The sequence below is a fragment of the Empidonax traillii genome, unplaced genomic scaffold, assembly GCF_003031625.1.
Source record: "Empidonax traillii isolate 1590-97213 ecotype Southwest subspecies unplaced genomic scaffold, ASM303162v1 scaffold990:size286031, whole genome shotgun sequence".
Taxonomy (NCBI): domain Eukaryota; kingdom Metazoa; phylum Chordata; class Aves; order Passeriformes; family Tyrannidae; genus Empidonax; species Empidonax traillii.
Genome location: NW_020956183.1, coordinates 41,942 through 64,511, shown reverse-complemented (window position 1 = coordinate 64,511; position 22,570 = coordinate 41,942). Strand labels below are relative to the sequence as shown.

The 22,570-nt window shown below is 44.0% G+C and overlaps 1 protein-coding gene across 1 annotated transcript in view; it reads left to right on the top strand.

Moving 5' to 3' along the window:
• Positions 1-19,142, top strand: part of MTMR10 (myotubularin related protein 10) — a 34,486-nt gene extending 15,344 nt beyond the window's left edge. The window contains exons 3-16 of the mRNA XM_027903674.1: positions 195-331; positions 1,649-1,721; positions 2,700-2,842; positions 10,052-10,142; positions 12,499-12,664; positions 13,050-13,137; positions 13,306-13,394; positions 14,334-14,464; positions 14,589-14,658; positions 14,854-14,924; positions 15,389-15,558; positions 16,676-16,846; positions 17,570-17,752; positions 18,268-19,142. Of these exons, the coding sequence (XP_027759475.1) occupies positions 195-331; positions 1,649-1,721; positions 2,700-2,842; positions 10,052-10,142; positions 12,499-12,664; positions 13,050-13,137; positions 13,306-13,394; positions 14,334-14,464; positions 14,589-14,658; positions 14,854-14,924; positions 15,389-15,558; positions 16,676-16,846; positions 17,570-17,752; positions 18,268-18,867 (2,183 nt within the window). The 3' untranslated portion in view covers positions 18,868-19,142. The remainder of the gene's footprint in view (positions 1-194; positions 332-1,648; positions 1,722-2,699; positions 2,843-10,051; positions 10,143-12,498; positions 12,665-13,049; positions 13,138-13,305; positions 13,395-14,333; positions 14,465-14,588; positions 14,659-14,853; positions 14,925-15,388; positions 15,559-16,675; positions 16,847-17,569; positions 17,753-18,267) is intronic.
• Positions 19,143-22,570: the final 3,428 nt, after the last annotated feature.

The following is a 22,570-nucleotide window of genomic DNA, read 5'->3' as shown; positions in this document are numbered from 1 at the left end:
TTGTCCATTTTGGAATGGTAGTTTTCTTTTTTTCCCTGGACTGGTGTTAGTTAAATTCCAGGTTTACCCAGAAGAGGTGTATAACTTGAAAGAGGTAAAGAGTTAAGGGTTTCTTGGTACTACAGACTTAAGAATTGTTGTACCTACAGGATGTATAAAGGCTTCTGTTTTGCCCTCCCCTTTTTCTTTTGTAGGTGAAATTGTGGTAAATGAAGTGAATTTTGTAAGGAAGTGCATTGCAACAGACACGAGCCAGTATGACCTGTGGGGCAAGCTGGTTTGCACCAACTTCAAGATTTCCTTCCTTACAGATGACCCGATGCCACTGCAGGTTTGTTACTGCTCACACTGCTGCACCAGGGCAGTGTCGGGGGGGAACACAGAGGATGGCTCACATCTGATATCCTCAGGATGCCTCCTAAACAGAGCAGGCCGAGGGATGAGGCTGCAGTGTCCTGTTCAGTGTGCTGCTGTTCCCTCCCTTCACTGAGGGATGAGGCTGCAGTGTCCTGTTCAGTGTGCTGCTGTTCCCTCTCTTCACTGAGGGATGAGGCTGCAGTGTCCTGTTCAGTGTGCTGCTGTTCCCTCCCTTCACTGAGGGATGAGGCTGCAGTGTCCTGTTCAGAGTGTGCTGCTGTTCCCTCCCTTCACTGAGGGATGAGGCTGCAGTGTCCTGTTCAGAGTGTCCTGTTCATCCCTCCCTTCACTGAGGGATGAGAACAGAGCACGTTTGCACAGAGGCACATCCAGCTCTTCCCACCTGTGTGTGTGCAGCTGCCTTGGGAAGTGGTTTGACCAAAGGCAGAGCAGGGGCTGTGAACAAACGTGTTGCTCCCTGAAGGAGATAATTGCCAGTGTTCCTTTGAACAGACAGTGTCAGATCAGCAGAGCCTTTTGTGTGGCTGAGTTTTACTGGCGTTGCTGACTGAGGGCAGAGGAACCATGACGTGAGTTTTTGTTGTACACGAAGCAACAAGAAAAGGGGAGAGAGAAATTCTTTTGTCTTTGCCAAAGTAGAACATGTGACATTCAAAACCCTGATCCGTTTTTGAACAGCACAGCACAGTGCACTGTCAGGAAATCCAAGTAATGAGCTGTATGGTATTTTCAGCAGAGTTTGCACTTTCATTTGGGGCTTTTAAAAAAACTAGGCATGTTGTAAAGCTCTGAAAGTAGAGAGATGCTCATTCATTAATGGTTAGTAAGTCTGACTAAAGCTACTTCAAAAGGGTTAATTTTTGACATGAAGTAGTTGTCAAAACTTGCTCCTTAAAGTAGACTTCATATTTTTTCTTTCTATGGTTACAGTAATAGTTGGAGATTCCTTATGTTCCATAAATATTTTACACTTCAGATTGTATTGAATTTCTACCAGTAATTTCTGAGGCTAATTCAGTAAATTCAGTGCAGATATTGAGGTTAATTTGCACACTCTGCTGGGGTTTCTGAAATGTTGGGTGTGCAGTTCACCAGCACGAGAAGGCTTCTACCACCTCTAATTGCCCGTGAATAGGCAGGGGTGGTTGGTGCACGTCAGAAAAGCCCAGGCATGCCTGATTTTTATCATAGTTTCTTCAAAGCTGTGCTGTGTATGTCTGGCTGCACACTGCAGAACTGCAACTAATGGCTGTGAGTTCCTGTGTTTCAGAAGTTCCACTTTAAGAACCTCCTCCTGGGAGAACACGATGTGCCGCTCACGTGCATCGAGCAGATTGTCACAGGTACGGCAAGAGCAGGGGTGTGCAGTGACAGTTGGGCAGAGTTGTTGGCACTGAAGATTTTATGTTATTAACTTCCCCTGATTTGAGGAGTTTGGGTTATTTAAAGTTAAGATAAACCCCTTAAAAACTGAATAAATCCTGAGGTGCCGTGCAGGACACTTATTTAGTTGGGTATTTATATTGGTTTTGAATTTAACTACAGTGCTGAATCAATGGGTGTTCTAGGATAGACACCTGTTGTAGAAGTACAAAATGTTGTTAGGAACTTCTTTATATCCAAGCACCTGAATCTGCCACTGAAACACACTAAATGGCAAAAAGCACATCACTTGTACAATTTACACATAGCTGGGATATCTGACTACAGAAATGCTGTAGTTTTCAATCTTGTCTAATTCTTCTTGTCCTAAAAAATCTGCAAATGACAGTAGACATCTTAATCTAAAGAATTAAAATATTTGTTATGAAGAACCAGTTTCTGATTTGCTGGATTCTTGAGGCTAACCCATTTCTTAAGAGGAATGTTTTTCCTCTTTAATTATAGCATTTCATAAAAGTGGTAATTCTTCAAATCTTCTTTATGGCATGGGCTGTTAAATACTTGGGTTTCTGACTTCAGGGAGTTTAAATCATGAGTTAAAAGTTTTCAGTGCTCCAAGTTTGTTGTGATCGCTGTGAAAAGATTAATGTGGATCTGAGGAAGCACATTATGAAGAAAAGGCTTTTTTAAACTGAAGAGGTGCTATTGACCTGTTATATTGTCTTGCACTGGCCCAGATTTGTTGCCGCTTTTCAAAAACGTGATATTTACCCTAAATTTAGTGAAGCACAAGCTTTTACTAACAGAAATTAACAGACTTTCTACCTCAATTGAAATATTCTATTAAATAAAGTGGTAGCAACATGACTGTGTCTGTTTGAGCCAGCCTTGTGAATACTTACAGAACACAGGCCAATAATGTTGTCTCTTCTTTGCAGTGAATGACACCAAGAGGAAGCAGAAGGTCCTGGGTCCCAACCAAAAACTTAAATTCAATCCAACTGAATTAATAATTTATTGCAAAGACTTCCGGATTGTCAGATTTCGTTTTGATGAGGCAGGACCCGAAAGTGCAAAAAAGGTATTATTGTCTTCTTCTTATGTCCTGCCTTGGAGTCATTACATGTAGCAACAGTTGTGCAGATAAGAACATTTTGTATTACCTTATGATAGACAAGGTAGGGGGTAAGAATTGCAAATTAATCACATTCTATTACAGGAGAATATCTAGATATCTAGAGTCAGAATTTTCAGGGAAAAAATTTAATGTGATGTATGAACTCTTTCTTATCATAATAGATAAACCTGTGTATCTTCTCATATCTAATTTATTAAATAAGTCTTTTTAAAGACTGGAATCCAAATACTGCATTGCAGCTGTACAACAGATGTTTGTCCTTTTTATGGAAAACGTTTGAAACTTTGATAGGTTTTCTGAAAGCTGTAAGCCTCGTTTCCCACTAGGGTAAGGGTACTGCCTTAGGGACATCCTCCTTAATGGTTTCACAGAGTAAGTTCTTGTCTAATCTACGTAAAACTGTGCTTTTGCTCCACATTTTCTCAGAGAAGACTGGTGTACCTGTTGACAAGAGGAGTTACCTGGGCCTGTCCCCTCCTAGAAATGTCATTCCTTGCCCTGTTCCCCCAGTTGTCGCAAGTCTCCCCGGAGTGGGGTGAGGTTGCTGGGGCTGTGCCAGCCTGGGAGAGCTGTGCTGGCAGAGGTGCCCACCCTGCAGAGCAGCCCTGGCTCTGTGGGGTCTGCAGAGCAGCCCTGGCTCTCCTGTGTCTGCAGAGCAGCCCTGGCTCTGTGGGGTCTGCAGAGCAGCCCTGGCTCTGTGGGGTCTGCAGAGCAGCCCTGGCTCTGTGGGGTCTGCAGAGCGGCCCTGGCTCTCCCGTGTCTGCAGAGCAGCCCTGGCTCTCCGGGGTCTGCAGAGCAGCCCTGGCTCTGTGGGGTCTGCAGAGCAGCCCTGGCTCTCCGGGGTCTGCAGAGCAGCCCTGGCTCTGTGGGGTCTGCAGAGCAGCCCTGGCTCTGTGGGGTCTGCAGAGCAGCCCTGGCTCTCCCGTGTCCCCAGGCTGCTCCAGCTCCTCTGGCCTCCATGGCACAGCTGGCCTTTTGCAAGGAATGACCCTGTTTGCTCTCAGAGCTCGAGAATCCCCCTTGTCAGTAGGATGAGGTTTGAGTTGAGCCCTGTAAGTCCCCAGAACCATCTGCCCAGGCATGTCTGTTTGCAGTTCCCAGCTCAGTGACTGCTGAGCCAGCCCATCACTCCTTCCCCCGCTGCCCTCCCTGAGACCAGGGGCAGGAGATGGGTGCTGGAGACACTGTCCTGGCCTTGCCAGTTGTGCAGTTCCCTCCCTGCCGCTGCCTTGGCTGTTTGTAACCTTTCACATCTGGCAATCTTCCAGCACTCAGTTCCCTTTGACAGCTTCCCAGAACACTTCTCCCTGGAGCAGCCCTGGCCTGCTGGATCTGTACAGCAACTGTGTCTAATTGGCTGTTCAGCTGAGGAGGGTGATTAGCCTGGACAAGGGAGGAAGAGAGAATAAACTCAGCATCTCATTAACGCTTTGCAGGCTGCATTTACTTCTGCAAGAGCAAACAGGGAAACCTTTTTAGGAAGGCACTTACTTTAGGCATTTACAATGACATGTTCTTAGGTGGTTCCTAGGAAGAACAGCTTGTTCTGGGGATCCAGAAGGATCTGAGTCTGTGTGGTTACAAACACTGTGCTGGTGGTGACCAGAAGTGTTACTCCTGCCATATCAGAAATATGCCCATTAGAGGAGTCCAATAAAGCTTGTACAAAGTCAGCTGTGTGGCTACTGTTGCGGTTTTAATGCAGCAGGTAGGTTAGTGCAGCTTTGTGTGGGTGTATCACAGGAGTGCAATTATACTGAAGGGGAAAAGGTTCTGTCGATAACATCATCTGTTAGCTTTAAAATATAAATGTCTAAAACCAGGAGGTCCTTAGATCAGTTTTCCTGTATCAGGATTTAGCTTGTATTATTTTGGGGTGCTGGTGAGCACGTCTAGAATGGTCTTACACAGCATATTGAATGGAGGTGTCTTGCTCTTTCTGACATTTAGGTGGCATGCTGGCACCACACTCTGGAAAGATTTGATCTGCTTTCTGTTTCTGCCCTTCAGGTAGTACCTATTAGCAAAGTTGTCCTGATGTTTAAAAACAAAGGATGGCGACCAGGCCTCCTTAAAGTTCTGCAGGGCCTCTTATATCCATATTTACATCCACCTCTTTGTGCCTGAGAACACTGGTAGCTGTCTGCTTGGAAATAACTGGGTGTGCATAACTTGTGTAGGGAAGACCAAGACTTACAGTATAACTGAGTTGTGATGTGAGGGGGATCCTGCTCGTGGGCTGGCTGGGCATTGCCCTCTGAGGGGCAGAATGTTGTGGCAGGGAATGACTGTGGATGGGAGGGGCTGTGGACACCACCCCCAGTCCAGCTTTCTCAGCACAGCTACCAAGATTAGACCAGGTTGTAAGGAAACGTCATCCTTATTATACAGAGGAGTAGCATCCTAAAAATAAAGCACTGGTGGGTCAAAATGAAGTATCTAGCTACTAAAATACACCCTTCAAGTTACGGGAGTATAAATGTCTCTAACTTGTTGCCAGGTGACAGGAAATGTTCCCTTTGGAGCGATAGTTATATAAGAACAATACACACGGTAATTACTGTTTAAAATGAGCTTTCAATATATGGAATAGTTACAAAGAGGACAGATACTAACTTTATACAGTTAAGTAATTTGCACAGTTCTGTGCATGTGCTGGAAATACTCAACAGCATTCAGTGACATAAATCGGTATTGGCAAAGAGAGTGTCATCTGTTCCTCAGGAAATGCCTCTAGTTGCTGAACAGGGCATAAGGGAGAATAGCTAATTAAGCTGCCTTACTGGAATAGGGATTATTCCAAGGCTCTCTGTGAGGATCTCAGCATTAATCAGTCAGGTAAATATTTTCTTCCTCATTTTTATTAGTGGATGTTTGGGAGACAAGAGCTAAGGAAAAATAGAGGGAATGGAAATTTTCACTCATCACTGTTTAGCAGTTTAATTCTGTTTTGTCTCTAAAATAAAGCTATAGAGTCTCCAAAGGAAGGAAAGCCAGATGGGTGTGGGAGGAAGGGGAGGATGGGGAAGTAAGGGTAAGCAAGCTGGGGAAGTCTTAAGTTAGGCAGTGCAAAAAAAGAAGCATTTCACATTCCTTAAAGGAAAGGAATTATTTTGTTCAAAAAATGACAACAAACAGTCAAACTGAAAAGTTCTGCCATTTTTTAGGCACTACAGTACTTGACATTAGACTGAGAAAATGAATCTGAAAAGGTGAGGCATTAGATGTTGTGACTGTGAGATGATGGATGGAGTGTTGCCTCACCATCCCTATGGATCTTGGCAGTGCACCAGGATGGCACACACCCTCTATCTCCATAAATGTATCTCCATTTGCTGAGTCCCCTTCTCTTTTGGAACTCCCTTAGTTCTTTTCCTTCAGGAAGCTTTTTTGAATGAAAATGAGAGCAGTCTCAGAATCACATGCTCAATCAAAACAGAAGGAAAGTTATCTCAGATCTTGTTTCCTGTGCAATCAAAACCAGCCTTCTCCTACGTCACAACACTTGGGATGGAGGGGAACTTTTTTTTCCTAATTGTTATGAACAATAATATGAAACTCTTAAGAGTTTTGGCCAAATGGTCCTGACCCTTTCTAATGTGTTCCCCAACTCTATTACCTTGCTGTAATTGTTTATGCAGATCACAAAACTGGTAATGTCTCAAGACGCAGGGAATGCAGGGGAAGATACTGTCTGGGAGTGGGTTGGAGAGTGTGAAGAAAACTTATTTCAGAAGTAAGGCACAGAATGGTTCTGGTTGGAAGGGACCTTAAAGCTCATCTACTTCCAATCCCCCTGCCATGGGACACCTTCCACTAGCCCAGGTTGCTCCAAGCCCCTCCAACCTGGCCTTGAACACTGCCAGGACTGGGGCATCCACAGCTTCTCTGGACAAAGGTAAAAGGTATTTGAAAAAACAGAGGTATTTTAATAATTCTCTTAATGCTTAGGAAACCTGTACTTAGAATTCAGACACATTCTTGTACAAACGAGGATCCTGATGTGTAAAAATCTACCTGAGCTTTTGAAAGCTTTGTAGTGTTTCCTCTGGTGTAGACTTCTGATGCTCAAACCAGACTAAGTGTTATGTACAGCTGGTGTGGGAATTCTTAGAGAAGGGGGAAAAGCAGTTCTCAGTTAGACAGTTCATAGTTTTGCAGCTGTGAGGACATGTGTGAGGGTTGGGCCTGGAAGACTTATTGCCCGAATCCTTGTTTTCCTGAGAAGACTCCCAGCTTAGGAAGATTAACAAATTCTGTTTGTGGGACTTGATCTGGCCCTGCTTGCATGAGTTTCTGCTGCAGGTGTCTGCTGGAATAGGAGCTGCAGGAGCCAAGGAAAGCAGCTCCTTCCAGGGAGCTCAGGAGAGGTAGCCTGGCCTAGGGGAGCAGGGCTGTGCTCCCTCAGCACATCTGGAACAGGACTGGTCAAAACTCTGCTGCAGGAGCGTTGGAAATACCTTGGAGCTCTTGTCCTTGGTGACATTCCTGGTGGAGTGGAGGGTGTGCCCTGAAAGTTCTCATTTCTTTTTCTCAGATAAGGGTTGAGCAGGGGACACTGACACAGGGAAGTGGCCTTTGTACTATGAAATAACTGCTGCCATTGTGTTGACTGCTTTTAATACGTGAACTTTCCAACAAGCAGCCCATTCTCTTGTTATTTGTCTGACTATCTAGAGCTTTACACAATTGTAAATTGGCAAGGATACCAAACATTTTTCAGTTCGATATGAGAAGGCTTCCTGTAAAACATGTTTGTCTTCCAGTGTAAGAGCTTTCCACTTACAGTGATAATCTGCTGAGATCTGTGGAATGTGCTTGTCTTGGGAATCTTTGGGACTATAAAACTACTATGGGGGTTTAGTGAGGAATAAATGGAAAATTAAGATGTCTTTAATGCTTTATATATATATATATATATATATATATATATATATATATATATGTAATACCTGCTGTGTTTTTTCTGTTCTCTTGAACCCCTGGAGGGATTTCTCAGCTGCTGCTTTGTTTACGAGCACAGCTATGGTGTCATTTTTGGGGGAACCAGATCTGAGTGGTTCCTGTCCCCCCTCCTGCCATTTTACCCCTCTTAACAGAGCACACACCCCCTCCCATCTTTTTCAAATGTAGCAAGTAAATGACAGAGATTTCAGCTGCTGCTTTCAGAAATAGGTTTTACTGTGTCTCTATTGTGTTATTTGGCAGCACGGTGGAATTTTTTTCATGTCTTGCAGTTCATCCTGAAGCCTTGAGAGTGGATCAGGGTAGTAAAAGGCTTTCAGCTTTCACTCCATAAGAGAACATGAGGAGTAGCTGTGCTAGAATCAGTTAGTAGTGAAAAGCTACACAGAAAAATGGAAGTAAAAGTGTGTGTGTACAGAGATTTCCATTTTGTGTCATTTTGAGTGGTAGCCAAAAGTAATCTGTTAGAAGTGGCCAGATATTGTTGAATAGCTGGCTTCTTCAGCCTTGGCTTTTACCCTGCCATCACAAGATTTAATAACGTGCATGGCTTCCAGTTATTTCATGATAGTCATTAAAAATGTTACCCAGTCCTGGAAATAAGCTTGGAAATGTTCATTTGACAGTCCTGCTGTTTCCCAGGGACGCCTGTGCTGTTTGGGTGCTCGGGGGGGTTGGCACCCTCAGAATGTTCTGTCCTCTGTTTGCTTTTGCAGTTTCCTTGTAGAGCTGAAAGTGTGGGGAGAACAGCTAAAGAAACTGTTGTTCTAAGACTTGAGAGGAATTTTTTTTGTTGGGGAGTGTTTGTGAAAAACCATTTTCAGCTCAGGTTAGTCTGTTGTCATTACTGGTTTTATAAAGAACGAGGAATGTCCACATCAAAAGCCAAATATATAGAAACACAGCAGAGGTTCCATAATGCCATATATATTGCATACAAGCTAGTACAAGTTCTCCATGCAGAGCTCCTCAGAACTGAGCTCTCGGGCTTTTTCCCTCTGCCCCACTGCTTTATTTCTGCAGTTCTGTTGTGCAAAGCTTTCTTTTATGGCAATCACACCAAGGAAACTTTCTTCATTAACAGAAAACAATTTCTTGGATGCACAGAATATGTTTCAAAAATAGAATCCTAAACTGCTACACCATCAATAAATGTGTAATTGTGTTCCCAAATATGTAAAGTCATGGGAAGTTGAAGGGAGGGAAGAAAATAGGAAAAATTTTAGGTGATAATAATGTGGACTTGTACTATGTCCCTGATTAAAAACTATCCCATGCACTATCTGTATCTGAACATGTAGAACAGAGTTCTGTGGTTTGTAGCCTTCTTTTCATCAAGTCTTTTCTTTGAAGGCAGGTTCATTTTAGTAAAATGGAGGAGCAGATACTGAGGGAAGAGGGCAAAGCTCAAGACCCCCTTCAAGTCCTGCAATTTGGAGAATAACAGAGCCAGTCTCTACTTGATTTTTTAAATTCCTGAGTGTCATTCTCCTAGATATTGAGCTTTTAGTCAAATCTTTTGTATCTATTAGTGACTATCTACATTTACAGAGAGAGAAACTGGAGAAGTTTGACTCTATTTGAAGTCTGGTCTCCAGCAGGACTCTGTTTCATCTTGGGCCTCCCATGGAGTCTCAGCCTCCTCCTGCAGCCACTGCTCCAGTGCAGGCTCCTCCAGGAGCTGCAGGGGGGTTCTCCTCACCCCAATAATCTTCCTGTTCAGCTTTCAGTCCTTCCCCTGCTGCAGGGGGACAGGGAGGCCTCCTGGGCCTCTTCCTGCCTCCTCCTGCCACACTGCCCTTGGAGTTTGCATCGCTCTCTCCTGTCCTCTGCTCTCCTCCGAGCTGGAATTTCTGCTGCGACACGGATTCCTCTTCCTGTGTTCCTAAACATTAGCACAGAAGCCAATACCATTGGCCAGCAGTAGGAACCCCATCCTGGAGCTGCCTGTCAGTGGCTTTTCCATAGAACAGCAAAAGCTTCCAGTAGCTTTTAATCAAAACTATTGCTATAGCCCCCCATTACCAAAAATTCAGCCACAAATATCAGTATGTGCAACTATACATTCACTCAGATAAAATATGGAAATAAAATACTAGGAGACTGATTTTTAGCTTTTCAACAGCTCTGCACACTCATGGGCAGTAATTTTTTTGTCTCTAAATAACAGAAATGTTTCTCTCCTAGGTGTGCCTTGCAATAGCTCATTATTCTCAGCCAACAGATCTTCAGCTTCTCTTTGCATTTGAGTATGTTGGGGAAATGTATCATAATCTAGGTAAGTATGAAAATACTTTGATTGTGTTTCTTCCCTACTTCGTAATATGTGTTTTTAGTAAGACTTCTGTCTGGAACCAGTGGCAAAAAGCATTTGAGGCTTTCTCCAGGGGTAACAAAATCAGCTTGTTCTGCACCCAGCTTCTTACTTATAATGGTTGTAAGTCACTCATTGTGATAGACATTAAAGACCAGAAATCAAAAGAAATGTCTTTGCTGTCTGAAACAAAGCCAAGGTAGCGATGTCAGCATGACTACTCCTATTTCTCAATCCACACTTCCATCTTCCTGTTGTATGTCTGCATCAGTGCTGTAGGTAGCCAGTTAATCTCCCATCAGGCAGGCTCGTTCACCTGCCCTTCTTTCGGGAATAAGTTTCTCTTCTGGTGGTATTGCAGGAGGATTTGTGCAACTTGGGACTCCAAACCTTCTTTCCTAGAGGCTTTCTAGGCAGTTCTTACCACTCAAAACCTCCACCACCCCTGCTGAGCTGGAGCACACCCTCTCTGCTCAAGGCCAGTCTCCACCTGAACCCTGTCAGTTAGGTAAGCCTGAACCAGCTCCTTTGGAACTTGATTTGTAGTGCGATGCTGTGCGGTCACTGCGAGTGTTCCCCAGCCCAGACACCGCTGAAAGCCTCAGCCCTGCCTGCCAAGCCTCCCTCAGAGAGCGTGCCACTGCTGGAGCTCTGTGGTACTGAGACAGTCACCCAGCAGCTGGCACCAGAAACCACTGATCTGCCTGTTCCAAGTATGAATGTTGTGAATTCTGGGAGCAGGCCTTCACATCGGCCCAGCAATGCATGTTCCTCATGCAGGTGGCTCCGTGACTCCCTGTGCACCAGCACAGCTGTGCATGTGGTCACATTGCACACACAAGTACACAGAGCATTTCTTACCTCCTAAAACTCCCACCTACTTTAGTGTTACAAAGGACTAGGGAGGAAGCCAATTTGCAGATAAAATTGCAGTACAATGGTAGTCTGTCACAAAGTTGCCTTTACTCTGTCCTTAAAATACCATTGCTGAATGGAACAATACCTAGTGGAAGAATTGCATAAGGTGGGTAAAAACGTTCCTCTGGAGCAGCAGACCAGAGTGGCAAAGGATGGTTGTTCTGCTGTCCTGCAGCTGCTGCAGAAGGGAGTTTGAAATGCTTTTGGGTTGGGGGGGTTGTTGTTATTGTGAACTCTGGGGTTTGTAGCAGAGATCTCTGGCTTTGCTCTTGCAACTCCAGTGCTGTTTTATGACTCTCTGTCCCTGCTACTCCCAGGAAAGTAAGAGGTGAGATCCTGTCTTTGTGCTCCCCGTGGAACATAAAGAGCCTGCATTGCTCCGGTGTACATCGTTTTTTTCCCAGGCTATATTGGATAATTATATATCCTGCTATTGAACAGGAAAACTGTGACACTTTTTGTTAACTATCATATTTCTCTGCTTCTGTCTTTGAAGAACTACTTCTTTCTCACTTTAGTCCAGTTTTCTTCAGAAAAACAGAAGTAGTCAGAGGATCAGTGCAAGAATGAAATGGGTAGATACAGAAATTGCAGTCAGTGAGATGTCAGCAGAGCCCTGACGCTGCTCCTGCATCTCTACAGGCTAGAACAGCCAACGATCAGAGCTTTCAGGGGGAGCTGAGAGACTTTTCTCAGTTTATTCCACTTTCCTCTAAAAATTTACTTCCAAGTGCCAAGAACAAGAAGCAGTTTCCTTTGACATTGCTGACTGCCTGCTTGGAACCTACAGAATGATCAGCAAAGGAGATCCTTCTGTGTTAGCAATAAACTATAGAAACTCCTGGTCCCTTGCTGCAAAATGGTAGACCATCTTTTTTTGTGGATAGAAACATATATATATATATATATATATATGTATAAAAACATATTTTAACCTGACCTTCCGTTTATTTTATTTGCTGTTAATACAGCAGTCATTTAAATTGTTGAAATTATATAAGTTTTATTTTTCTTTCTTCAGAAGGTACCTATTAAAGGGTAGTCTGTAAAGGCTTCATGTTTTTAAAATGTTGTGAATTTTGGCATATTGAAGAAAGAAATTGTGTGACTGGAGATAACACTTGTTCCTGAGTGTTAGTATGTGTCTTGCTTTCTATCAAGCAGCACAGCATACCAATTTTATGTTTTCTATTGAAATTGCAGGGAAAAAAATGCATTCACATCTTCATGTGTCACCAAGCTGTCATTACATCACTGCTTTCTTGTAGTGCAAGAATAGGTAATATTAGTCCCGATGCTAATGGCTCATTCTTGCACTTAGGAAGGTGAGGGGGTAATTTTTTTTTTTTTTTTTTTTTTTTTTTTTGTTTTTAATGTGCATTGATGACTTTTTTCTTCCTAGCAAAGGTGAATGGCACAGACCCAGGAGGTGGTGGCAGTGGCATCGGCAGCGCTCAGCAGACCCCTCTGTTTGAAACCTACTCTGACTGGGACAGAGAAATCAAAAGGACAGGTGCATCCGAGTGGAGAGTGTGCTCAGTCAACGAAGGGTACATGATCTCTACCTGGTGAGTTGCTCTGGGACTCTGGGGAAGGGAATTGCACTGCCCTGTCCTGTCTCCTGTGCCACAGCCCCTGTCCCACCCCCGTGTGCTGCACCTCACAGACGTGCTCTCTGGAGAGGCCCCAGCTGGAATATCCTGCAAGTCCTGGCATTAAACGAAATGTCATCTTTTGGCACCTGTGGCCCTCGTGCTCTTGTCCTTCCCTGTGGAAAATCCACGTTCCTGAACAGCTCCCCGTGAGCCGTGCCCGTCCATCGCAGGGACAGCGCTGTAGGGGCTGCTGTGGGGCAGTGTGACTGAGCTGGGAGCACAGCACTGCAACAGGAGAAAAGCTGGGAAACACCCTGGCAAAAGTAACCTTTCTGTATCGTATTTTTTTTTTCCCAAGCCTTCCAGAATATTTCGTGGTTCCATCTTCCTTAGCAGATCAGGACCTTAAGCTGTACTCCTACTCTTTTATTGGGAGGCGAATGCCAGTAAGTATTGTCTTTATTCTGTTACTGATCTTGATCGCTGTACAATATTGATCTTAAAGCTGTGTTTGCCAATGAACAGAGCTCTGTGTAGCATTAATAAAATATTTCTACTGAATAACACCAACCTACACTATTTTGTTGTTTCCTCTGTTTCTTTGCCCATATCAGTTATGGTCCTGGAATCACCCTAACGGCAGTGCCCTCGTGAGAATGGCCAACATTAAAGATGTATTGCAGCAGCGAAGGATTGACCAAAGGTAAGTGATGAGCTGAGTTATTCCCTCATCAGAGGCTCAGGAGAACACCAGTGGTGACTATAACAAATAGCAGGGATGGGCCATGGAGAGGGTATTTGCTTTGCAGTGTTGCAGCGTGGGGACTTCTGAGAGAGTGTTCTCTGAATATAGTTCTGGCACGATTTCTGTCCAAGGTCCAGTTTCAAATACTGAATAAATTCTCAGATTTTAGGGTATGTTTATTTTTTAGGCCACAGGATTTATTGATAAAGGATCAGATTTACTGTTACACAGCCTACCTTGGTGGAGATTTTCTGAGCTGCTTCGGCAAGGCACTGGGAACACTGGGAAATACAGTTCTGTAGATTTAGTGCCACAGTGCACTTGGTAGTTCTGTGAAATATTTGACATTCACTGTCCTTGATGAAAGACTGAGCCTTGCATAAGTACTTTACTGACTTGGTATTTTTTGTTCTTTGGTTTAATTTGTTGAGTGACTTTCTGTAGTAGTGCAAACACCTGCATTGTGGGAACTGCAGCTCTGAGTTTTATTTGAAACCTTGTCAGATTTCCTGGCTTCATAAGCTTGTGTACGTTCTGTTTATTTAGCATAGATAAGTCTTATTAAAAATGATGGAAAATTAAAAATTGAATAGAGCTATTTACCTGTCAGTCAGCCTCAGATTTTCATTTCCCAAATGCATTGGTTTAATGTTCCAGCATTTCCATTTCTTTTTTTTTTGTAAGTAGCACATACCAAAAATCTCTGAGTCATTAGGTTTATGGCAGGAGCAATATATCTCCCAGATATCAACTAGGAAACTTCTCTTTTTGAGAATTAGGGGCCTGTATTACATGGTTCTAGTTTGCAGTTAAAGGCTGTGCCTCATTTCTTGAAAGACTCTTTCTGTCCTCTGTTTCAAATAAATAACAAACCTGCTGATTCTTTTCCTGCCGTAGGATTTGTAATGCAATAACTCGGAGCCATCCCCTGAGGAGTGATGTTTACAAATCCGACCTGGACAAGTGTCTGCCCAGCATCCAGGAAATCCAGGCTGCACACATCAAACTCAAACAGCTCTGTGTCAATGGTAGGCTGCACTGGCCTTCTCTCACGGTGGTTATTTTCTTGAAATGCAGTGAATTCGAATAGATTTGGCTAACAGGGACAGTTATTGAAGTTGTTCTGCAATGTCATTACTTTCCCTGTTGCAGAGCCTTTTGAAGAAACCGAGGAGAAGTGGCTGTCCTCACTGGAAAACACTCGCTGGTTAGAGTACATCAGGTTTGTACCACTAATGAGATGGTTTTAATGAGCTGGGGAAAGCTTTCAGCAGTGTCAATAAGCAATCTATCATTTGGAAGATTCTCTGGTTTAATGTATGAGTTATACAGAGATGTATAGATATCCCAAATATCTTTTCTTGTCGAGTGTGAAGCTGTTATATTAACTGTTAAATCCCTTTCCTTCCCTGTCTAGATCATTCCTTAGGCATTCTGCTGAGCTGGTCTATATGATGGAGTGCAAGCACGTCTCTGTAGTTCTGCAAGGTAATGCATCACACAGCATGCTGTAGTTCTGAGCATTTCTGAGATAATGGAGAGAAACAGTTAGATAAAATCAGCTGTAATCGTTATACATAAACCCCCTCACTTCTAAACATGTTAGTCATTTGGGGAACTAGAAAGGACAATAATTGTGTTATGTGTCTGAACTGTAGCACAGTCCTTAGCATCAAAGGAATATTTTGTTCTTGGTGGATGCACTGTTGTGCTGAGTACTGCAAGAACCCTTTCTAAACTATGAGCCTCAGTTTAAGAAAAAAGAAGAGTGTTTTTCTTCTAGTTTTTTTTTTTAACTACGAGAACAATTACAGCAACAAAAAGGATCTTTTCAAAGAAATTAGAATAAAACCACTAGACGTAGGTGCCTCTTTTTGCCCTTACAGAGATCTCATTCTGTGCATGTGCATATGTACCTTCTGTGTTGTGTTCATTCTGGTTGTCATTCACAGAGGAGGAGGGACGGGACCTGAGCTGTCTTGCTGCTTCTCTCATCCAAGTCATGCTGGATCCCTATTTTCGAACAATTGTTGGATTTCAAAGCTTAATACAGAAGGAATGGGTCATGGCAGGATATCAGTTTTTAGACAGGTTCAACCACTTAAAGAGATCTGACAAAGAGGTAAAAATGAGTTATATTTGCACGTAATAACAGTATCTGGTAGAGATCATCCTGGACACTTATTTATACAGAAATCTAGAAGTAAAAATACATTTTAATACTTTGAAATCTCATTAAAATAATGTCAGTGAAAATAAGTTTTTGCCCAGAGTAGAGATCCCTTTTCTTTATCCTGTGTAGCCATGTGAGAATCAGTGAAACCCCAGGTGCAGTCAAATGGATTTTTATGTTGCTTCAGTGTTCCACATGAAAACTTCCCACTGTTACAAACACCAGCACAGCTCACCTTTAAAATTAAAATAAAAGGAGGTGAGGAGTGGGTTTACAGGGGGTGGTTTTGCTTTTGTTTGTCGTACCAGCAGTCTCTGCTCTGATCCCTGTTCAGCCCTCAAAGCTCTGAGCTGTGCAGAGGCACTGCAGGCCCAGAGCTGGCACAGCTCCAGGGGGATCAACAGAGGGTGGTGCAGGGCTTCATTCCCAGCAAACCAAGGCCAGGGAGCACTGAGAGGGAAGGGAGAAAGAAACTGAAATGCCCAGAGGGAAATAGTGAGAAAGCTGATATTTTGACCCTTGGAAGGGACATACCAAAGAATGAAGCTGGGAAGAGGAAAATGCTTCTAAAGCTTTACATAAATGACGGGTTATGCTTTTGCCATTCATGGGCTGCTATGGAAAGAGCTCACAGATGTAGTGGGAAGTTAACATGGCTGAATCATGAGCTCTCCAGTCACTTTAAACAGGAAGGAAGTATAGATATTGTAAATACAAAGCCAAGAGGTAAGGAAGGCCCATACAAACTCTAATTTGGAAATGATGAGGGACATCCAGGTGGCAGAAGTATTTCTGTAGCTACATAAGCATGAAGGGAACCCAGGAAAGAAGACAGAAGGGAAAGCTGTGCAAAGGTAGTTCTGAGAAAGCAAGTGGCTGAACAGGAATACGGGGTGTTATAGCTGCATAGAGCCATAAAAAATACAAGACTGCAAATAGTTTACCCTGTTGAGTAATGTAGCAGAGATACAGCTAAATACCCTACCGGAGCAATAACTGCAAATAAATCAGTATGATCTGGGAGAAACCTTTGATAAATCTCATAATCCCCTGCTTCTCTTGCCAGTCGCCCTTGTTCCTGATGTTTCTGGACTGCGTGTGGCAGCTGCTGGAGCAGTACCCAGCAGCCTTCGAGTTCTCCGAGGTGTACCTGACCCTGCTGCACGACAGCGCCCGCATCTCGCTCTTCGGCACCTTCCTCTTCAACTGCCCCCACCAGCGCGTCAAGGAGAGCACTGTGAGTGCCACTCCTCCCCTGCCCTGCGGGGAGGCACCTCTGTGCCCCTCTGGCACAACATCACCCCAGCTCAGCTGCTCCTCAGCTGCTTCAAAATGTCACACTCTGTTTGGGCAAGACATTGAGGTCCCCAGGGGAAGATGATCAGAGTGTCCTTTCAGGTGATCTCTGCAGAGACAGGAACTCTTCAAGAAGAAAGTCTCTTGAATTTCATTTTTTTTTCCCTAGGAAAGCATTGCTATTGTACATTATTATTTGTATTCCTCTAGGAAGCAAATCTATATCTGGAACTGATGCAGTAGAATGACAGGCAATAAACAGAATTTCACGCTTCAGGCAAACTTTGAAATCTCTTGACATAATTGTTTAAATAGTTGAAAAAGTTGGAAACACTGCATAAAGTTCAGATGGCAATTTGCAATGAAAACACTTAGGAGACTGGACACAATTTGTTTTTGAAAACTGAACAGAACTGTGTGTAGAAAACATTTGATGGTTGATAAAAGTGAAACATACTTTTTTTGTTAAATATTTTCCCTTTAAAGTTTTAGGTAGCCACCTTACAAAGAATTAGAGCATTGAGAGGCTCGGTATTTTCTCAGAATCACAGTTTGGGGGTTAAGAGTAAGCAAACAAACAATGTAACTGCCCAAATGAGAGCAGGGCACAGCTGTTCTCTCCAGCTGCCTCTGAGTGATGTCCCTCACTGTTAACTCCCTGCAGGAATTCGCTATAAGCAAGAACATCCAGCTGGGTGGTGAGAAAGGCCTCAGGTTCCCCTGTGTTTGGGACTGGTCTCTGCAGTTCTCCCCCCGGGACCGCCTGCTGTTCCACAACCCCCTGTACGTGGGCAAGAGCGCGCCGTGTGTGACCAACGGGGCCAGGAAATCCTTCAAACGCTCCAAGGTAACAGCTCCGTGGGCAGGGCAGGGCTGGGCACCCCCAGGGGCTCCTGCTGGGAGAGCTGCAGGCACAGAGCGTGTTACACTGCAGGTTTAACAGCAGGAGCCTCCATTTCCTTGGCTTCCCAGCTGACACAAATGGTTCTCTGCAGAGCCACAGATGTGAATTGTCCAGCCTTGTGTTCTGGAACATTTTCTGATGTGACTGAGCTCACTGCCAACACTTGCATCATCTCACCTATGGAAAAGTGATGGCATGCCACTTTTTCCCCCCAGGGTTGTCAGTATTTTCAGTAAATTCTGATTCTACATCATTTGTTTCTACAAAACATATGTATTTCTTTTGTAAGGCCACCAGTGGCCACAGTTTGCCCTGGGAGCCCTGCAGTAGTGCCTCACTAGCTCAGAACTGTGTGAAGGTCGCAGCGTTTCTCTGGGTGATGCACCCTGGCAGCTCAGGGAGATCTGCTATTCAAAGGAGTGTCGAACTGGAAAATTACCACTATTTCTCTTCTGCAGAAAAACTACAGCTCCACCCTGCGAGGTGCCCCCCCAGCACTAAAGAACGGGATCATCGGGGAGCAGGAGTTCCTTCCAAGGAGAAACTCTCTGATCCTGAAACTGAAACCGGACCTTTTCCAGACAGCGGAGAGCCCGAGCCACAGCAGGGAGCAGTTCTTCAGGGACTGGTTTGCAAAGCCAGTGGACCTGCACGGCCTGATCCTGCCCCACCTCTCTGCCACACAAATCAAACTGTGGAAACTCTGCTACTTCCGCTGGGTTCCCGAGGCCCAGATCAGCCACGGCGGCTCCATCGCCGCCTTCCACAGGGTGTCTGTGCTGGTGGATGAAGTGGACACGCTCAGCCGGAACCTGCGGCACTACAAAAGCAACTCCTCCTTGCGGGGCCCCTGCACGGAACTGGATCACAGCAGGATGTACTTCAGAGCCGGTGGTTTCAACGACACCTCGGGCGCCCCAGACTTTCTCTCCTCCTCATTCCCCTTTTCTCCTGTCGGGAACCTTTGCAGACGGAGCATTCTGGGAACACCGTTAAGCAAATTTTTGAGTGGTGCCAAAATCTGGCTGTCCACTGAGACGCTGGCAAACGAAGACTGAGGTGATGTGGTGATTTAAAGGTCTGAGGAGAATACAGCATATCATTTTGTCTTTTCTAAATTAACACTGCTAAATGCGGCATTGAAAGCTGTAATAATTTTTATATACAAACCTTACGTAAGTTTTGCACAAATATTTAAAAGCAAGGCAAGTCATGCTTCAAATCGCACAATTTTGTCTTCAGGAGTTCTCCTCTGCTGGGGCTTCTGGTCCCTAATTCCTCCTGTCCTTTGGGGTTTGGCTCTTTACATGCGATGGAGGGCTTTGTTAGCTAATTGAGAGGCTTGGTGTGGTCATTGATGTGGGTTCTGCTTGAATATCCTTTTTTCCCAGACAGTGACTGACACGACCCTTTGAGAAAGCAGCTTGGAAAGCCAAAGCAGTGCAATGGACACGAAATGACAGCTGAAATCTGGGAACATACAATTTTGTCAGCCTGCCTCTTCAGGAAGAATAGTTTCATGCATAAATACAAACACACTCGTGTTCTGTGACTTGTCCCCCTACACATCTGCTGATGCAGTGTGTGTCCACGGGACAGGCTGTTCCCTTTTCTTTCCACAGAACGTGTTCATTAACAATTAGTCAGATTTGTGCTCCTTGTCATGAGCTTGACTTCAGACGGTAGAAATCCAGGTCAGGACAATGCACTGTTAACCTTAAAATATTACTGTAGATGTGGTATTGTAGTAGCTTTAGAAGTGCCTTTAATTGGGAGGACACAGTAGCGAGATTAATGCAGCTGACACCCCCAGCTCTTCACAAGAGATGGTTGTGGTGAGTTCTTGTTCCATCCCCTGCCTCCCCCTCTCCATTTCTGGAAACAGCAGCGGTCCAGGTGAGAGTCTCACTTTTTTATACAGGCACCCCAACTCCTCAGCACTGCACCCCTGCCCAGCATCTCATTTTCTGCAGGATGAAGCAGCTTTCAGCAGAACCCCCTTGGGCCAGGCTGGGCTCCAGAAAGGAGGGCTCAGTCAGTGCTGGGAGCCCCTCAAGGGGTGGTGGTGGTGCTGCAGGGGCTGCAGGAGCAGAAGTTGTGCCAAGCTGTGTGTGGGGGCACAGAGGTGTCTGCAGGTGGGCACGGGGCTGCTGTCACACAAAGCCAGACCCTTCTGCTCGACTGTTTGTGGGGAAAAAACGCGTTTGGCCTCAACTGCCCAATTCTGCTGCAAGATGGGCTGAACACGTTCCATGGTCCACAAACCAGTTGTGTTTATCTCCACGCTTGCTGGAACAGTCATCTCACTGTTCAGCTCATTATTCACACATTTGGATTAGTTTGCTTTTGTGATTTCCTTTTTCCCATTAGCTCACTGCTTTCCCTGGCCTGATACTTGACCTGATAACAGACCTCAACCTGTGTGCTTAGTATCTTTTGGTACCAGTTTTTTTTCTTTTAAATGACAGTTGACTATATATATATATTTTTTTTGTCTTTAAAAGTATAACTTTGGTTTAAAGGTACCAAAAATGTGTAAATAAATACTCCACAAAAGCAGCTGGTGGAATTAAAAAAAAAAAATTAAGGCTAGTACCCTTTGGGGGAAAAAATGGGTACTATATTTAAACAGAATTGTCTTTTATAAGGAAATTACAGACATTTTTACATTTCAGTTCTAAGATGTGTACAGATGCTGCAGAGGTTCTTTGTATTTTATATATATAGCATGGGAGGGGGTTAAAAAATAATATGCCTTTAAAATAAACAAAACCCGTTGAAATTTGTATTTGCCAAACAGACTTAAAAAGACATTTTCTACCATTCAAAAAGGGGAGTCAGGTAAGCAGAGGCTGAGAGGGGGCACCTCCTGCACAGGTGGACAGGGTTGTGTTCCTGCTGTCCAGGGCCTTGCCTGGCAGCTGCTGTGTGTGTGTGAGTGTGAGTGTGTGAGTGTGTGTGTGTGTGAGAGTGTGGGCCTCGGGGTGGTGGCTCCTCCTCCTAAGTTACTCATCTTAACACCTTTTAATTTACTTTTCAACGACAGGTACTAAATGTTAATTCTGAAATATCCTCCACTGCACAGTTGCCTTATAAAATCAGTAGGAACTGCTCTAATAACTCTCAAAAGCAATTTTGGGGTCTGAGTAGGTGTCTGTCTTTAATGTTTGTGTACAGAATACTGACATGCAAGTGTGTATATATATATATATGTGTGTGTGTGTATATATATATGTACACATTTCCAGATTTTAATTTCTGTTCACCGTTTAGAACAAGATACTGGTGATGCCATTTTGGTGTTGCAGGAATAGAAAAGCTACCAAGAAGCTCATCTTTTTTTGTCTGTTTTTGGAAAAGCTGCATTATTTCAGCTGTTCCTGCTGTGCCAAGGCTTTGTACCACCCTGGAAACCCCAGAGGGAGCTCGGGAGCTGAGGGGGTTTCATGAGCTCGGTTCCTGCGAGGTGGAGCTGAGGCAAAGTGTGTGACTGTGGTGGTACCTTTGTCCTCCCTTACTGGAGCAGAGACGTGGCTTTCCCTCCAGAGGTGCAGGAGGGCTGTGTTTGTGTGTCTGCCCAGGTGTTTAATGTGCCCTGCCTGCAGGACCACTCTGCTAGAACTGCCTTCTATTTTTATGAACATGTAGCAAGTTGGGCAAATGCTTTGGTTACTCTCAGAGGGAAAAACATTAAAACCAAAAAAATTCTAACATATATTTAAGCAAAGGATGAAATCTTAAATTTGCCTCTAACAAAGAGACAGAAATCTGTACCTCAAATTGGTGTAGGCAGTAGATTTCTAATGCTGTTGCTGTGATGGTTTAGAGTTCACCATTTCAACTGAAACTAAAACCTTTGTGCCTGATAATGATTTACTGAGTAAAATAGCAGTGGCAGGAAGATGATAAAATCCTGATGCTGAGTTGTGAATGTGAAGTAAATTAGAGTCAATAAAAGTTCATACCTTTCCACAGCGAATTTCAGGTGGTTTTCTTTCACTTCTTCTAACAAAAAAAAAATGAAGGGTGTTTGTTTTTTTCCCAGAAAAGCAGGGACACTGTGCTGAAGAAAGGTGATTAATAATAATAATAATTTGCAAATTATCTTTATTCCTTGCTATATTCTCTTACAGTGTCTGCTGTTTGCATGGTAAGCAGAATTTCTGATAGCAGGAAAACTTACTTAACTCAGTATGACAATGAAGACCACAGAAAAGATGTTGCCTGTGTGTTAAAAGTGAGAGAAACCTGCAGGATTCTGGTGTCCTAAAAGGGAAATAATATTTTTAATTCTGTTCCAAGTGACTGACATATTTCTGAGTGAGCAAACACATCGATTAATGTGGGGTAAAACTGACTGTAATGAGTGCAAAGGAGTGTGGTCATGTTGGCACTGACCAACTCCCGTCTCTACCAGAACCACTCCCTTTGCACAGCTAACACAGATACTCACAGGAGAGGGCTGTTAAATAAATTATCCTTTCATGCAGAGCAGTGCATTAAAACAGCAGTGCAGTTTTATGCCTTGCTCTCTGCCAGCACTGAGCACCTGGACTTTTTAAATTCAAGTGCAAAATTCAAACCCCTGGTACTGAGTGGGGGCAGGGAGAGAACCTGACACTCCTGTAAAGGTGCTGTGCAAGGAAATGCACACCATGACAAATCTGAGCCACCAGGCACAACAGAAACCACCAGGACTTGATGCCCCAGATTTTATACTGAATTTATATATCCACTGGGCAAACCCCCGGATTGCCTCTC